This window comes from Phragmites australis, chromosome 3 (genome assembly GCF_958298935.1).
Source record: "Phragmites australis chromosome 3, lpPhrAust1.1, whole genome shotgun sequence".
Lineage (NCBI taxonomy): Eukaryota > Viridiplantae > Streptophyta > Magnoliopsida > Poales > Poaceae > Phragmites > Phragmites australis.
The window spans coordinates 31,165,262-31,184,304 of NC_084923.1; the positions used below are offsets into that span (position 1 = coordinate 31,165,262).

At 46.6% G+C, this 19,043-nt stretch overlaps 1 protein-coding gene across 1 annotated transcript; it reads right to left on the reverse strand.

Annotated features, from left to right (window-relative positions):
- Positions 1–555: 555 nt before the first annotated feature.
- Positions 556–12,785, reverse strand: LOC133912804 (protein DETOXIFICATION 40-like). Its single transcript, XM_062355719.1, has 7 exons — positions 12,428–12,785; positions 2,886–3,517; positions 2,733–2,789; positions 2,401–2,639; positions 1,642–1,760; positions 1,457–1,543; positions 556–908 (listed from the first exon to the last, which is right to left on the reverse strand). The coding sequence occupies exons 1-7, from the start codon at positions 12,695–12,697 to the stop codon at positions 825–827; spliced, it is 1,488 nt and encodes a 495-aa protein (XP_062211703.1). The 5' UTR covers positions 12,698–12,785; the 3' UTR covers positions 556–824.
- Between the last annotated feature and the right edge of the window lie 6,258 nt (positions 12,786–19,043).

Below are 19,043 nucleotides of genomic sequence, written 5' to 3' on the forward strand. Positions count from 1 at the left end.
GAAAATAGCTTGCTTGTTGCGAATCACCACTTGATGTGGTAGTGGAGTTTGTGAAAGTATGACTCCACATACAAGGGTTTAATCCCTCACATATTTACACACATGAGGAGTGTGTTTAGTGTTTTGAATTCCCTCATCAAGAATAGTTTAACCTAGTTTCACACACACGCTTATTATAAGATTAAGGTATGTGCACAAATGCAGTTCCCTGTTGGAAAAATAATTCCTACAGGCAGTAAAAATTAAAGAACCGTTGGTAGTAGAAGCAAGGAGCACAACATTAGCTCACGGCGAAATTACTCTACCGAAAGGGTTTTTTTTTTTTTAAAAAAAAAGGTGAAACCAGTTACGTTTTATGTTTTCACAGGTGGTCACGTTGGCATCTTCGCATAAATACACACGTACCCTACAAAAGCTTTCGTTATCCGCCTTTGTTTTTCTAATTACTAGCTTGCTTCGATGTTCCTGTAATGCACTTCTGTTCATTCAAAATTCGAGTACGAGTATCAGAAGTTAAATTTCCGCTGCATTTTAAGCTTCAGAACTCCCTGCATCAAAATCAGAAAAGACGGATCATCTCATTCTACAACTTCCCCTCGTTGTGCTGCAAATTTTTCATGATTTGAGTACAGTCTTCTACATCGAGATGCCTCCAATCAAAAGTAAAAATTATCCATTACTTGACATCAATACTGTTACTGCAAACAGTATCTGAGCATTCGGTAGTTGGGAGCACGTTGCACGGTCTGTCATTGTCCTGTACTTTGGCCCTTCCAATGTATAATGATGGATGGTTGAATTGGAAACTGATCTGGATGATGCAGTTAATTGTCGTTGCTGACACCTGCGAGAAGGGGCTCCGTCTTCTTGTCCTCCCACTTGTTCAGTCTTTTCTGTGCTTCCTCCACCTGAAAAGTTATGCAAAACAGAACAACAACAGCAACAATGCAATTAGCTGGGTGACAGTGGTAATGAATGACGTTTAGGATCAGGAAACACATGCTATGACTAAAAGAAGGTCCATTATTAATCACGATAAATTGACAATGTATCCAAGGTGGCATATACAGAAGAGATTGCCGTCATTAGTCACATGAGAGAAGAAATTTATAACCATAAAAGATTCTTACATACTAGATTGGTTAAAACAAAAGTCGCACTAAATAATCTACATTAAAAGTCTGTAATACACTTTGTACATTGAGGATACTCAACATGTACCTACTATCTATGGAACCAAAGGGTACAATGAAATTTCTTCTGCTATCAAAGGGCACTATGAAATTTCTCCTGCTATTTAATTTTTTATATTAACACCATCCACAGCGACAGAGAAAGGTAGTTAAGATCTGGGTCCTAAGGTAGTTCAAATTCATATTCTCGATGATTAATACTTTGTAAGAAAATGGAAACAAATAAATGTAACTTTCTGCTGTATAGTTCCAGTAATGGGTACCTCTTTGTTCCAATCAGTTCTCAAGGTAACCCACAACAAAATGGCCGTCTGCATGCATGTTCCTCCAATCATTCCACCCCAAATGCCCTGTCAAGAGACATCCGATTCCGTTAGGGCACATAAACTAGGTTTTAGAATTGATGATTTTGTACAAAGCACAAATATTGTACGTGTGATTCCATTACCTTTATGCCGAGCTTGAAGAAGAACCCGAGAAGGGCGCCAAGGGGAACACCGACTATGTAGTAACAGCCGATGTTCACGTAAGCTACAAATTGTTGCCATCCACATCCAACAGCGACACCTATGTGTAATTATCTGATTGTTAGAAATGTTCAAATCGCCATTTATGATCATGATGTAGCTCGCTTGGCTCCCCATCTCGCACTCATAATTCAATTACAACAGAGATGGGAAATAGGTGACCACCGTATGATTTTTCTAGAGAATTCTTGGCGGCCCTAAAGAAAATTTGACATGGACAGGTTACTAAAGTTGTCCCCAATACTTGCTAACTCTGAATATATACAAAATACATGTGTAAAATGTGATCAATTCTTTCTTTGTCTTAAATATAGGTACTTTTCGAATGTTGACAACAATTTGCTAATCAGATATAATTTTAGGGTGTTATATTGACAGATTACCTAATTCAAATTCAAATTATATCATATCAAACTTACTAAATATAAAGTAGTGTTTTGAGGCAATAATCATTATGTCCAAAGTTATGAAGTTTATCATCCTGAATCTATTACCCAGTTAGTTGGAGGATAAAATTGTTCTTATTAGCAAAATTGTTCAAACTTCAAGTTTCTTAACAATGGCATGAACATAATATGTAACGCAGGTTTTAGAAGCTATGCTTATTGAACATCGACTAAACAAAAGTTACAATTTTGATAGCATAGCATATTCACATGGTAAAAAGTGTGAAATCTAACCTGACAGAACAGGTTGGATGCCATTGAGAATGAGCGTGGTGGCGAGCAGAGGGCAGAGATCTGCCACCGCGTTCGACACCACCTCACCCTCTGTAAATAAGTAGCTGATGTAGTTGCGCAGGAAGAGGATCACAATGGCAAGGATGACAGAGATCAGCGAAGAGAGCGCAGTCACTACCCACACCGAAAAAAATGCAGACTTTGGGTTGCCGGCACCAAGCTCATTGCTGACTCTCACACTGAAAATCGTAATTCAGAAGTTAGAACACCCAGTTACTAAGTCCATTACTCAATTATGCAACTATCTCCAGTTGGGTTGTCGAGTTGCATACCTAGCAGCAGCGTTTAATCCTACCGAGATCATGAACACCCACCCAGAAATAGTCATGCTGCGCAGGACACAAAGATGTCAACAGAAATTTTTAATTTCTAGCTAGAGCTCTAAACCATAGGGATGATGATTGATGACTGGTACTACTACTCACCATACAGAGAGCGCATCTAAGGCAAGCTCAGGGTTCGGTAACAACCCGGCAATGAGCACCAAAACCTGGAAGTACCAGGTCTCAAGGCAAAGCATCACGGCCGACGCGGCCGAGAGCTTGAGAAAGTCCCACAGACCGGAGAAGGCCTGCCAGGTGAACCCGGTCCAGGTGTGCCGGCACTTGGGGCTCATCACGATGTAGGCGAACTGCGCAGCAACGATGACCCACCAGCTCAGGCTCAGCACCAGTGATGCTCCCAGCAGCCCTAGCCCGACCTTGTAGACGATGACCCAGCTCAGCAGCAGGTGCAGCGCGAGCGTGGCAGTTGATATGTACGCACTTGGCAAGACAATGCTCTGCGCCTGCATGAACTTCTGGATCGGGAAGTTGATGGCGTAGGCGAAGATCTGCGGGATCAGGCCGTACACGAAGATGGACGCGGCGCGGGCGATCTCCGGTGACTGTCCGAGGAACAGCAGGATTGGCTCCGAGAAGGCGTAGATGATGGCGAGAGGAACGCCGGTGCCGCACAGGAGCACGGCGGAGCGTTGCAGGTAGGTACCGAGCATCTCGTACTTCTGTGCGCCGTAGGCCTGCCCGCAGAGTGTCTCCACTGCACTGCCCATGCCCAGCTGTAAATACGGAATGCATGGTTACTGTCACAAACAGAGAAGCACAGAATATGGAGGATGAAAGCAGGGCCCCCTCAAGCCTCTTACAAATTTTGGGTACGGAAGAGGAGCAACGAGGAGAGAAAAAAGAGGAGAGGAGGATGAAGAAGATGTTAAAGTTGAGTCTTCAAAAATTTGGCTCTAGATCCGCCACTGAATGAAAGAATTATACTTTGACTACCTGCATATAAGTTTTTTTTTAAACAGATTTGGTAGGAGATTTGCTGGTTTTAATTATATAGCAGGAGAAAACAAAGTACAAAGAACATAAAACAAATCCAGTTTCATGCCAACGGGGCCACGATCACAAGTACATACGGCAGGCCACACACTCCGGCCATCGACGAGAACCAAGAGCTAACTCTACAAGTTTTGCATGACGTCGGCCAAATGCTTTGCTGCCGTCAGGCACCAGGTCCATGCTTCTTCTTTGATCTTCATGATTAGGGGAGATACGGGCTTCTCTGTGCATTGAAAAATACTTACGTTTCGCTCTTTCCAAATCTCTCAGGATATAAGGATTAGAATCGTACGAAAGGCCTTCAGGGGTACCCCTCCAACCCTCCCAACTTCTCGGCACCACTCCAGGACCGATTGGAACCCGCCCAGTTGGCCAGCACAAATAGATTGGCTAGGAGCCATGCTCCAAATTGCTCCTAAAAGCGTCGTGTATATTGGCAGTGAGCAAATAGATGGACCACCGTCTCCGGGGCCGCTCGACACAACGGGCATGTGCTCTGATTAGGCCATCCTCGTGACTCCAATCTGTCCACAGTCCATAGGCGGTTGTGAACTACCAGCCATGCAAAATATTTGCACTTTGGGGGTGCCTAAACATGCCATATCATCTTGTCTAGGTCAGTGATGGTTGATCCAAGGAATTGGGCTAGGTATGTGGATTTTGTGAAATATTTACCGTGAGCATCGAGCTTCCTTGTGATGTCGTCCGGAATGCCCAGGGTTAGGTGTATGAGCTGGATGCATTCCCACAAGCGAACATATTCAGCAATGTGGTCCGGGGAAGTGATGGATAGGAGATTGATATCCCTGAGCCACGTGTTGCACGAGAGGGCTTGGAAGACCGTTCTGTTTTTCTGTCCTGGAATTGCGAATATATGTGGTGCCATATCTTTTGGAGCCTTGATTTGTAGCCAATTGGAATGCCAAAATGGCGCCTTTCGTCCGTCTCCCAAAGAGATAGTTGTTGCTACAATAAAGAGACACCGGTCCACTGAGGTACAAGTTGTCTCCATTCGCACCCATTGCTTGTGATCGCACTTCCATTCTTGCCATAACCATCAGCGGCGTAGGGCTCTGACAAACTTCCACAAGTTTAGGATGTCAAGGCCACCCAGCTTGGTGGGTCTGCACACCCTTCTCTAATTAACCTTACACTTGGCTCCCGTGAGATGTTCGCATCCCACCAAAATGAATTATCTCCTCTTGTTGTCAATGTCTTTGAGGACACTCTTGGGTGCTCGCAGCACTATCAGGTAATAGATTGGAATAGAGGACAAGATGGATTTGACGAGCTCTTTTCTGCCAGTTGGATTAAGGAAGCGGCCCTACCGGGTAGCCAGGCGTCCTGCGGCCTTGTCAGGAAGATGCTGGAAATCCACTGCTCGTAATCTGGTTAGAGTGATAGGCATGCCCAGATACTTGATCGGGAAGGTTGTACGGGTCGCCGGCATATGCTAAGAGCATCCTATAGGCCAAGGTCGTGACAGCAGATGGGATCCACCAAACACTTTTCCAGGTTGGTGACTAGGCCCGTAACATTGCAAAAGTGTCATAGGATTCCCTTCAGAGTGACAACATCCTATGCGGTCGTTGATAGGAAAATGACTGCATCATCTGCATATAACGAAACCCGGAGACATGTGGCTATCTCGAGGGATCTCACTAGAGGGTCAATGGCAATGACGAAGAGAACCGGGGATAAGGGGTCCCCTTGTCGCAATCCATGATCGTGACGGATGCTTACACCTGGGACGCCATTGAGCAGGACCCGCGATGATGAAGAGGCCCAAAGGAGGGAGAGCTAGCCTCTCCAACATGGGGGAAAGCCGAGCATTTGTAGGAGGTCGAGGAGGTAGTCCCATCAAATGGAGTCAAAGGCCTTGGCAATGCAAAAATTGATGAGAAGGGTCGGGGTTCTTGTGCGGTGGAAATGCCTCGTGAGATTTCGCACATACATTTAGTTGTCGTGTATCACCCTCGTTTTGATGAACACACTCTGGTTGTTTGAAACTATATTGTTCATGACCAGCTGTAGATGAAGGGCTAAAATCTTTGCTATGATTTTAGGGATTGCATGAATGAGGCTGATGGGCCTATAGTCATTAATTCTTTCAGCCCCTTCTTTTTTGGGCACCAGAACAATGTTTGTGCCACTGATCAAGTTAAGATTGTTGCATCATAGATTGTAGAAAGCTCGTATGATGCACATGACATCTGTCTTGATGATCTCCCAGAACGAGACAAAGAACGCCATGGAAATCCATCAGAACCAGGTGCATTCTCCTTTGGCATCTATTGGATGGTGTTCACCACCTCCTCCTCTGTGAAGGGGCTGTACAGCCCGTCCAACATATGTGACATGAAGCTAAGCTCATCCCAGTTGAAGTCCTCCTCTCACAGTTGTGGCCCATCCTAGGAAGTTGGAGAAGTGTTCTTCAATGGTTGCCCCTTTTCTTCATATGTGATGGCCTATCCTTGTTGTTTCTGGATACGCTGGATGAAGTTCTTGCGCCAGTGCGAATTGACTTTGAGGTAGAAATATTTAGTGTTTGCATCCCCCACTTTCAGGTTTGTAATCCTTGAGCATTGACTTTTCCTTGCATGCTCCAAAATAGCAAGGTCCATAACTCTTTTCTACAGTTTGGAGCACAGCTCGCGTTCCTGCGAGGATAAACTCCACTCTCTTGTGCGATGTCCAATCTATGTATAACCTCCAAAGCCATATGAAATTGCATCTTTGTTTTGGAAAACAAGGTCCTAGTCCATTTGTTGAGGTGGTCGGTTGTGGCCTGAAGGCAGAAGTTCAAATAGTGAAAAGGTTCAGTGTGTGGATTGTGGACTTCCCATGCTTTCCTGACAACCTCCTTGAACCCCGGCATTTGTGTCCAGAAGAATTCAAAATTGAAGTTGCATGGTCTAGTAGGACCTCTCTGATTTGCTACGAGGATTAGGCAATAATCAGATAGTGATGTGGAGAGTGCCTGTAGGATGTGGGAGTCAAAAGCCGTATCCAAGCCTCGTTGCAAAAGATTCGATCAAGCTGGACGAGCATTGGGTTTTTTTGTTCATTGCTCCAAGTAAATTTTCAGTTTTGAAGATGGATTTCCTTGACCTCACAAACATTCAGGGTGTCTCTAAATTGACTCATGAAGTTGCAGTTGAGATTTCGGTTATTGTTGTCACAAGCCCGGTAAATAAGATTAAAATCTCAAAGAGCAATAGCCATTTTTGTTGCACCGGTGGGTGAAGGGACTTGATTTCTTCAAGAAATGCCGGTTTTCTCGCATCGTTGAAGGGGCCGTACACCATAGTGATGCGGAAAGAGGTGCCGCATTCTTTGATGAGGACTATGGCTGAAATGGAGTATCACTTCATGACCACATCAGTGAGCTCGACTACAGAATCGTTCTAGAGAATGAGAATGCCACCTCTCTTGCCAAGGATACTGGTAGTAGGAGGATAAGTGAAACCGTTGAGCTTGTATTCACCCAGGTAGGAAGATGTTTGTTGGTTGATTAGTTGCAGTTTGGTTTCCTTCAAACAGGAGATGTGACATGTTGTTGTGGAGAGAGTCTCATGTACTGTGGAGCAGCACGCAATGACGTTCAGGCATCTAACATTTTAGTAGTCAATATTAATTCGCGGGCCTATCATCTGGAGAGGGGATCATCACACATGAGATGGAAATCAGACAGCGAAGGCAAGGTGCAGCTGAAAACATGAGCATTGGAGCAGGTAGTTCTTGAGGCAGGAGGCGCATGCCAACAGCAGCTTCATTGCCCATTCGGGTCAGAGCGTCATCACACACCTCCACATCGCCATCGAGGTTCAAAAGCATAGTGAGCGTACCAATCACCCTCGCTGGCAATGGCCCATCGAAGAGGGCCATGTACTGCTGAAGGGCATGCTCGCTGGGGACATCATCACCTTGAAAGTAGCTGAGCTGACGACACAGGTTGCATCTCGCGTGCTCATCTATCAGAAGTGATCTGAACTTGCTCTTCTTATATCTCTCGCTTCGGTGAACTTTGGAGAAGTAGATCACCTTCTTCCTGCGTGCAACCGGAGGGGCCCGAGGCTGGGGAGCTTGGAGGAGGCCGTGAGCCACTGGAGTGAAGAGGCTCACGATTGCCGGGGTCGCTAACTCTTGCACCGCATCGTGCGCGTCCCCCTGTGCTTGGTCACAGACCATATGCAGGGGCAATCCATTTGGCATGTCCAACAGTGGGGGCTGGTCGACGAGGTTAGCAGCCCCGTCTCAGTTTTATTGTAGCCCATCTTGGGATGGAGGTAGAACATGCAGAGGAGGATCAGTTGATGAGACAGGTATGTCATGGCCACCCTTGTGAGGATCAGCAGCAGTGTCGTTGGCACCATCTAGGCCCAAGAACTGTAGAGCCACATCGAGGTCCTGCTAAACATAGGCCTATGCGCCTTGATCTACAATGCATGCATCCACGGGTAGTGCTATATCAACAGCCCCGTGTTCAGGGCCGTCCAGTGAGGCCACCCTAGTCATCATCTTGTCACACCCTGATTTTTAGATTTCTTAAATTTCTAAAATTTTCTAAGATTATTGAATAGCTTCACCAGTAGAATAGGTTTAAAACCTATTTTCATAAGCAATCAATCAAAATAGGCTATTATTTTGTGTGCATTGCATGTTGAGTTTTGTTAAGAGCCAGGTAAATGCATTAGAGTTCCTTTTCTCTTTCTTTTTCTTTGGTGTTTTGAGCGAAAAAGATTTTGAAAAGGTTTTTACAAAACTCTATAGTAAACTAGTTAAGGATCTTAATAGTTGGAATTCAAAATTTTTGAATTCATCATCTATTCAATCTTTGATCATACCTGATCCTTCTCTAGTTCAATTCAAATCTTATCTAAATCCTTGTTTAAAGCTAATCTCTCCTCTTTCTCAAATTCTACCCAAATCCGAATTCAAATTCCTTATCTACTCCTATTCTTGTTCAACCGCATTTTTCGTTTCTCTTAAATTCACTCCAAGCTCAACTTAAATTCAAACTCTATTCAAATTTCTCTGTAAAAGTTTCTTTTCTAAAACCCAAGATTATGCTTAAGGTGCCATTAAACTCAATCCTACCCAAGCCCAAACCCTTGGCTGACAAGTCATCTAGAAGGCCCAACACAAAGGATCCACGAAACCTGCAAATTTTCGTGGAGTCCTGAACAACCTCATCTTTCCATGAAGTTTCGGGGTTCAAAATGGCCTCACATACAAATCTTCACAATACCGAAGCTGTAGGTCTCATCGAGAGCTTCGATTTGAACCTATGGAAGTCCCCTTTTGGATAATAGAGCTATGAGTTATGGCCCCTGAAATTAGTTTTGCGCAGATAAGTCTGAGTTCAAACAGTTTATTTTGTGATGCATTTTTGAAAATCAAGATGGCTTTTTTTAGAAGCTCCAATGAATACCAAAGTTGTAGACATTTTCAAGTAATACAATTTAGAATTCAGAAACGTGCAATTTGGAGTCTGGACGATGAAGATATCATCCTTGAAATAGAGGGCTAAAAAAAGAAAATTCTAACTGACTCGAACTTGAACCTGATTCGTGTCCAGTTTTGACTCCACCTCAACCAGCCGCCCTAGCCCTATAAATAGGAGTTGCGTGCCCTATCCTATCCCTATTCTATGCCGCCAAGCCCTAGACATCACTGCTGCCCTGTCCGTGCGCCGCTGTTCTCCAGAGCCGCTGCCGCTCGTGATGCGCTATGTTATCTTCTCCGCAAATCCTCCTTCCTCGACCAACGAAGCAAGATGAGGACCCATTCTTCTCCTCCCTTAGTACTGTTTTATCATCATACTAAGTTCCTAGCCAAACCCTAGCCCTAGCCAAACCCTAGCCCTAGCCAAAGCCCGATCTACATAGTCATGGTTGTCGCCATCGCGGACAGCCGCGCCATCACCGATTGGCATTGACGTTCCTGGTTGACCAGAGGTTAAATTGCCATACCCTTTCACTAGTGTATGACCCATGATGTTTCCCACGCTCTCACCAACCAGGTTAGCCAGTAGAGTAGCCAAAACCATCAGAATCAAGATTGACATGCCTGCTGTTCGGTTTCTAGACATGTTCTACGCGTGCACCGGGTTTGCATTCACGTTCCTCGTCAATACAAAAGCTGTATGGATGCACCAACCACGTCACAGCATGTCCCATCGAGTCTTCTATGTGACCCTTGGAGCCCATCCTCATTTGTGCAGCGACACAACCGGAACGTGATTGCCAACCATAGCATGTTGCAACCGTCATCCATCTCATCTGTGCTGATTGTTCTTCTTCTCAGGGGATGATCTACCAAAACCCATGCCGTAGCATTGTGTTCTTAGGAAATATGAACGTCTATGTTCAGACGGTTTCTCAAATTTCATAGCCAATCTCCTGGAATGCAAACGTCTCCATTGCTGCGTCTATTCGCGGTCATCACCAAACCTAGCAGCAGTCATCGTTGTTTTACTGCTACCTCGGATGACCCCTTCCAAAACCAACCATACCACTGAGTTAGTTTTTCCGCGTTCTATGCTATGCTTCTCTCGTTTCACTGAAATACCATTGAAGCCCAACATCGATGTCAGTGGCCACGTGCCTAATCGCCATCTCTAACAAAACCTGAACCACCGCCGCTACACAGAGTTACCGGTAGTACCCTTAACCTAGAAGTGCAATCTCTGGCTATTTGATCTATCATGGGGGGTCGAGACTAGATCTCAGTGTATCTCTTCTTTAATCCAAGATGGTACTTGTATAGCATGCCAAATTAGCACCATATTATTCTCCCTAGCCTAGTCAGCAAAGTCTGCTCTGTCATACACTTCTTCAATCTTGCGCAATGACATTTTTAAGCCTGACGTAGTGATTGTGCAATAAAGCCTTTTTCCACAGGAAAATAGTTCCGATAAATCAGCATTTCCGTTTCAGTGTAATCCATCTCCCGAAAGTTAACCCCGCCTCGTCGGTAGGAGAGATGTGTGAGGAGACATGGCGTGACGACACCTGTCCCCAGGCCACAGCACACCTGTCTCAGTCATACTTTCTTGTGGAGTCAAGTCGACGAGACCCGTAGGTGGCGTAGCTACTCCTATGGCCGAACCTAGGCAAGGCAAGCTTAAAATTAGGAGACTGCCAAGAATCCAAATCCTTTTTTCCAATTGATACACAACTTTCAACTGAGACGTGTAATAAAAAAAAAAGAGAGAAGCACTATACCTCGTTCTCCAGAAAATGCCTTCTCTCTAAGCTGCCTAAAATTAGAAATAGTTTAACCTAAAATTACAGTACTACAAATGTGCAATTTTAGTGAAAATTTATTGTAATCTTGAGCTGTGCACATAGAAATAACATATGTGAGCTGTTGGATGTTGATGTAATGGATGAGAAAGAAACTAGAGATAATTTTGTTTTGAAGCAATTGACAACAGGTCACTCAAAGAAATAGAGGGACCATTTTGCAGGATCTAGGTTATTATTAGCTAATAACAAGAAAATCACCCAAATTCAACCCCATAACGACTTGGAACTTACATGGTGGGACTGGGGGCGTGTAAATGGGCGTAATCATTTGTGCGTCTTCTTGATTGATTTGGAAAGAGTCAAAACATCGATTAAAAAATAACCAGATGTCAACATCTGGTGTACTACGAGGGCTATTAACAAAAGCTGGAAGCATCGACAAACGATTACAATGTTTACGTCCTGTTTTGTCCCTGTATCGTCGTCACACGCGAGAGCTGGGCCCGACACACTAGAGCTAGATATACTTCAACCGTTCTCACTGCATTACTCCAAGTCCTGAGCCCGAATTTTCTACCAGGAAACAGGAAAGACCCTAGATACTGACACACGATACGACGAACTCAGCAGGACGTTACAAGAAAGGGCACGACGGCCGCCGGCCCTCCACGCGGCCACGCCTGTCGTTTTGGCGCCACTAGCGTGCACTCTAGCCCGGAAGCAGCTTCACTTGGCCATCAGTCAGCCGGGTAAACCTTACTCTGCATCCCAAGCTGGCTCCACTGCCACTGGACTCCAATTTGGGGTTCCCCGGGGAGGGCGACGTGTTTGTCGCGGTGACCACACGCTCGTCCCCTTCCTGCCGGCGAGCAACCATTCATGGAGCTGCGCGAACATCCGGCCGTCTATTAAAATAACTGATCTTTAGTTTGGACACCAAGCCTGAGGAACCTCACGGATTGGTCAGGAAGACGGTTGAGATTCCGTATGGTGTTCTGCTTTTGTTCCCTCACGTGCGTCTCGTAGGTTGCGATAGGCATCGCATGGAACTTGTAATGTCGTCAAACTCTGATTAATTCGAACAAGTGTTTTAAACAGCATCTAAGTCAAAACCTGCATATTTCTTTTCTGGACTAGATCAAGAGTTCACGCAGGACGTATTCTAATTCTGAACCTGACATCCCAGCAGCCCAGGACTTGCTCTGTGCTGGCACGTAAAGAAATTCCCCTCTTTCCGTTTGGGACTAACATTTGGCAGGTGGCACGTTCCTTTCCTATCCATCAACAAACAGAGGAGAGCAAAGCAGAGCAGATTTGCATTGCAGACACCGTGATAGGCAGATAAGGCGGGCGTGGCAAGCGAGGGAGCGTGCATACCATGAGTCCGTAGGCGAAGATCTGGATGCCGGTGTTGCCGAGCGACGCGGCGGCGAGCTCGAGGTTGCCTAGGTGGCCAGAGAAGATCTGCGTCGACATGGACATGAGGTAGTTGATCATGTACATCACCACCGCCGGCGCCGCCAGCCGCGTCAGCAATCGCAGCTCGATCGCCGCCGCCGCCCACGCGCGCCGCGCCAGCGGGGTCGACGCGTCCGTCAGGATGCTCTCCAGCCGCCCCGACGCTCCGTGCGCGTCCACGCCGGCCATGGAGACAATTGTACCCAAGAGATGGAGCGGAACCGGGGCGAGCTGCCTGCGCTGTGCTTGACTGATTGGATAGGAGTCGGGGCCGGGCGGGCTGCTCATATATTGGGCCTGCCGGTAGTGGAAGGTGCTAGAATGCTCCGCGATTCGTGCCGATGTAGTATTTGGTTGCTTCTTCCGGTTGGTTTTTTACTTTTTTATTTTCTTTTTACCACATCAGATCTGAGGTTAGCAAGTGACAAGTAGGCGTACAGTTCAACGGACAGCTGCTCCAGGCAGGTTCATTAATGTAGAGTGAATGGAATGTGTCTGCCGTTCCAGAAGGCAGCTCACATGCTTGCAAGACAAATTGCACCTATAAACAATTTTGGTTTTACATCTTGTAAAGAACTGGTATTCAGTTTAGGTTTTTCGAGATGAAATTGGATTTACAATGTTTAATGTCTTAGCTATCCTAATTGAGCAACGGAAGTAAAGTACAAACAAATCTAGTGAGGTATACAGAAACACAGCTCAGTGTTTGCTATTTTTTGGTTCTCAACCAGCAGGGTTGAGGTGAGGAAACTGATTATTGTACAATTAAGATTCAATAACAGTGATTTCAAATTAAAGTATCAATCGATATATCTCAGAATTTCCCACTTCAACTTGAAATTGTATTGAGATGCAAATCTGCAACTTGCTTCTCCTAAGTTTCAGACTCTCAAACCTTAATATCCCAGCGCTCAGTCCACGCTTAAAATTTTCAAAATATTTTGTGATGGACGCTTTGAATCAGCTCATAGAAAAATGTGGCGTGAGATCCAAATGTCACGTTTTCTAGGGTGCAAGTAGCATCAACATGAGTGGTTAAAATTGTACACATGGACTTCTACCCTACCAAAGACGTCCACCCTGATCTCAAGCTGACATCATAAAATTATCGAGACCGGGACTTGCACCGCGATATACTACTACCTAGTTGGTAGAGGACACATGGAAATTATATTCCAGGTTCTAGAAAAGTTTTCTGTCCAATGTCAAGCAGTATTGTGTCGTTTGTGCCGCAACTTCCAAAGGTTTATCTCCACCTCCGCTTAGATTGTTCGTCCAGATACAATTCGCCATCTCAACTCGACAAATTACTACAGTCGCTAGCTGCGCTAGGAACAAGAGGAAAGCGAAGGGTTGAATAGAGAAACAAAACGGAGCATCATTGAAGGAGTCATAAACCTCGATACTCCTCAAGGAAGAAATTAATCAGTGAAGATTACACGTCAGCGATGAATTAACCAGTGAAGAAATTAATCCATGTGCCCTGCAATATAGTATTTACGACAAGGTTACTTGAATATATAATTTTGCTATAAATTGACGCAATAAATCATACAACTTGTTAAATCTGTACCTTTGCTTTGGTAAATTGAAACTAGCTGGGTCCCGGCACATTCCAGTGGGATCCCATTGACATTCCATGTAAAACACCGGACTCCAAGATCTGGACCAGCACTGCAATCGAGAGGAGCATACAATCTGTCCGCTAGCATGCTTGCTCGTGCTGTTCTCCCTCAACCCCGCCGCCCCATCGCGTTGAGTTGCCATTGCCGCCCCTAAAGCTCTGTTGCATGCCGTTCGCTGCGTCGGAGCCCTCCCTGACGTGTCTGAGACTGCCGCCGGCTTTGCAGGAGCTCCAGGAGCCTCCCTGCCGCTCCTTGACGCTACTCCATCACCTCAGGATTGCCCTCGCTGAGCTCCGGTGAGCCTCGTAGCTCTTCTTCGTCGCCAGCACTCCCTGTAGCGTCTGAGACCCGCTGACCACCTCTTTAACATCGCAGGACACCTAGCAAGCCTATCTGATCGTCGAATTCCTCTCTCCTTCGCTGAAGCCTCGTCCACAAAGCACCCTGACGACCCCTGCAACCGTTCACCGCCGCCCACCATCCCCGAGCTCTTTCCGGCCATTGAGAACCCCATGGTGAGGATCCTCGTGCGCTTCTCTTTCTGTTGCGGTAGATCTCGTCGAGATATGTGCTTGGACGCGCTAGATCAAGCGTCTCCGGCGATCTTCCAGCGATGTAAGAGGCGACACCGCCGCTTTTCAGTCGCCGCTAGCCACCAACTACCCCCAATCTCCCTGAGCCGACCGATCCATAAGCAACGTGGCCTGGGTGCAAAAAGATTTTATTTTTCTGAAATCCTAATTTTCTTAAAATAGTATCAAAGATGGATATTAAGAAAAAACCGGCTATGATATGTCATAAGATACAGACAGATATTAATAAAAATTGATTGTGATGTGTAAGACATATAGGGACATTAACAAAAATCGTTTGTGGTGTGTCATAAGATACATATAAATATTAAGAAAAACTGTCTGCGCGTAGCTATGTTACAGACAAAATGTTACATGTATATGACAAGTTCGATATCACAGATATTTTTATAAAGACAGAAAACAAATTCATCTATGATAAAATTTAACAACCATACGTGGCTTTGAATTCAAAGAAGTTGAATGCATCTTGTTTTTGCAAGATGTATGACTGTGCGGGTATGTATCGTGCTATAATTCCATATAAATCATACGCTGATTTTTTCCTATAAATCATAGCTTCTAAACATTCAGGATTTCTTTCAATCATGTGCACTTGGTGCGTCCACTTAACATGCTAGCGGCCCAGTCAGTGCCACGCGGCACGAATGGTTCCCTTATTATGATACAAAACGCACTCATAAACGATGTTTTATGAGTTTCTTCCGCATTTTCCAAAACTATATCTCTAATGCACTTTACTCAACAGGGTAAGATACTAAGATGAAGAGCTTGTGTACCATGTTCAATGGGAAACACATGGGTAATGATGTTTCCTTGAGCTTGACTTGAATAATCATTAAAAGAAATAAACGTTTATGACGAAAGGTGATAAATTGAACCATCTCAAATGAAGTCGGCCATGAACCATGGCAAATTAATGATCGTGCACGCACAAGATATGTGAATATATCCTCTACTCCATTTAACCAACCACTGAGACAGCCACCACCTTACGGTTGACGTTCTTGGCCGGCTGCACCACTTCGTTGCGTGTCAACCCGCAGGCCGACCCTATGCACCCCATCAAGCCGCCGCTTTTCTTCCCCTGCCCACCAACGGCCTTGGCCGCCGCCGCCCTATCCGCGCCGTCCATTGCGAAGCTCACGCGCTTCTTGCTCCCTGCTGCCCCCGCCTTGGCGCTGCCCACGGACGAACTCCGCACGGGCGACGCTACCCAGCTGCTCCGCCCCGACGACCGCACGGCCGGGAACTGGTGCGCCCGAAGCTGTCCGTCTGAGAACACCATGCTAGCGGGCGACGCCGAGCTATAGCTCGCGACGGCGCTGAATTCGAAGCTCGCGTCTGAGGACACGGGCGGGGTCTCCGCCACCACGGGCGCGCTCTGGCGCCGTCTGCGGCTGTAGCTCGCGTGGCGGGGCGCAACGAGCTTGTCGGACGACGCGCTTTCTACGTCGACGTGCACGACGTGGCCGCCGTCCACGGCCGTCATCAGCTCGTGCAGCGCCCGCGGCTTGCTCATGGCAGCCGGTCGCAGCCGATTGACACGCCCTTGTCTTCAACTACCTGGCAAGTTCAGGTTGCTAGCGACTGTGCCGAGCTGTGAACTAACGAGTGATATAAATCGGCCATGGCGTGCACGCAGATCCAAAGTTGTGTTGAGGTTTTAGCGGCAAGCGTGGTGATAATATCAACGAAGATTTGGTGGCCGGGGGCTCGGCGCCTCGGCATATCCGAAAGCGATGTGCTTGTCGAATTCGTTCCATGGCGTACGTCACGTCGTCACGGCAGGGGCGACGAGGATCTCAGTTCGTCGTTTTCAGTATCCACAAGCGTTACATGCATGCCTTGGATGCGCGGCGCCGTATTTTCTGGTTTGTCACGGGAGAAGTGGCGGTGCGGCCGGCCTATGCGGACGTCAATCGACATCGGAGGTTCTGGACCCAATCAGATTTACAAGCCTGCTACATGTCACTTTGTGCGTAAACTGACTAGGTTACAAAAATTAGCCCTACTACAAAAACGCAGTAGGTTAAAAAAAACCCTCATTCTAGTGGATTTCAAAGAACTGACTCTGTAAAGAACTGACTCTGTAAAGGGTTTGTGCTAGATAGATTGATTTATTTGTGTTGATTATAGTCTATCTCTAGCGTATATGCCTATCCCATCGGTCATGAATAAACCATGATGGTTGATATGATATGCCTCGGACTATATACATAACATGTGCACCACTGTTCAATCTATTGCATGATTCTCTTGTTTTCATGGTATCAATTTGGTTCGCTTCTACGCCCCCATTCTACCATACCTCTAACCATTGACTGCCCTCCCCTTGGCTCGACCAAACCCTAGCCACCGACGGCTTCTTTGGCGCTGCATCCCTGCACCCCCTCCTCCTTCGACTTGTCTCCTCCCTCATAGTGACTAACAGAGACGACGTTGAGGCTGCTTGTCGGGTGGCTGAGGTTGAAGCCGCTCACCAGGAGACCAATCTCCTCACACGTCAGGAAGAAGAGGCGTGTGCCCATGCATTCGCCCTCGCCAACGCCCAAGCCCAGGCCACCACCGTGCGTGCTGTATGCTCATGCCGTCATCGTCCTGAATATCAAGGCATTGGTTCGGATCATCCTCGACCTTATTTCTCCAAATTATAGCAAGTGGCGCGGTCTCTTCCTCAACACGCTTGGAGAGTATGATCTCTCTGATCGTGTTCTCTCATACGGTGTTGCCCCCGACGATGCCATATGGAAGCAGATGGATTGCACTCTGCTATCCTGGCTCTATGGCACCATCTCTCCCAAAATGCTCGAGGTCGTCATGATGCCCACCTCCACTACTCGGCTTGTTTGGACAGGCCTCGAACAACAGTTCATCGGGAACAACATTTCATCTCAAATTACTGCCGCAAGATCAATTGTATGGCCAATGCGCTTGGCAATTTGGCCAAGTCGGTTCTTGATCGTACACTTATTCTTTCTGACTTGCGTGGCCTCAATGTAAAGTTCTCCTACCCAGCCCTCCTCAAGTGCTAGAAGTTGTTCCCGATGTTCATCGAAGTGCGCTCCGACCTTCTCCTCAAAGAGCACACCATGTCATGCAAGATGGGCTCCTTGTCGACCACCCTTGTAGACACCATCCATCTGCTCCACACGCTCCTACCAGCAGCAGTAGTGGCGATGTTCACAAAGGTGGCAGTAGCCAGGGTGTAGTGAGGCTATCCTAGCCCTGCTAGTGGCGTGCCCTCCTCTCGCGACAGTGGACGCAATAGACGTCGTGGTCGTTGAAACAATGCTACCAACCCCATTGTCGGGAACGATGAAAACCCTAACGGTGCTGGTGGCACCACGGGGTGGCCACCCATGTACGATCCATGGACCATGACCTTCCAAGTTTAGCTTGGCCCTTCGCTGCACCCTCACCAGGCCCCCGACCTCCTCGGTTCTCGCCCGTCAACCCCACTGCAGAAACAGCCTTAGCAACACATCGTGTAGCTACAACACATTGGCTGCTGGGTACATGGGTGGTGTGCCCGACACATCGTAGCCCTATCCATTGGTCCTGCCATAGCTAGTTCCCAAGGTGCACCCCCTCATCATGGTGTCTTGAGATCAGGAGGCCTTGGCGAACGCCTTCAATACCTACCTTCTCCACGCTCTTGTGTCCACCACCCCATCTGCTCCCCACGCTCCTACCAGCGGACTAGTATATGGATCTGGGTGCCTCATCACATATGACGTCAAACTCCGGTAATCTCCTTGTTTCCTACCTGCCTACTTGTTCTTCTCTATCTAATTTATTGTCGGTAATGGGTCACTACTACATGTTACCTCCATTGGTTCCACGTCTTTCCCTGCTGCCCGGGGACCTCTCCACCTTTGTAACATTCTTGTTTCCCCTCACATCATTAAAAATCTTATTTCGGTTTGTCAATTCACTATTGACAATAACTGTTATGTTGAATTTGACCCTTACAACCTTTCTGTGAAGGATCTCAGTTCCAAGAACGTGATTGGTAGGTGCAATAGTTTCGAGCAGCTCTATCCTCTCCACTTGTTGGCATTCCAGCCTCACGCCCTCACTGCTAGTGGCACCTCCATGACTCTTTAGCACCGTGATCTCGATCATCTTGGTCATGAGGCCTTCTCTAAATTAGCTAGCTTTGACACTATTTCCTGTAATAAAGGAGAGTCGGAGCCGCTCTATCACGCATATCAACTTGCCCACCATGTGTGTTTCCCTTTTTCTATTTTCTATTTCCCATGCAATCAAGAATTTTGATTTAATATATTGAGATATTTGGACCTCTCCTATCAT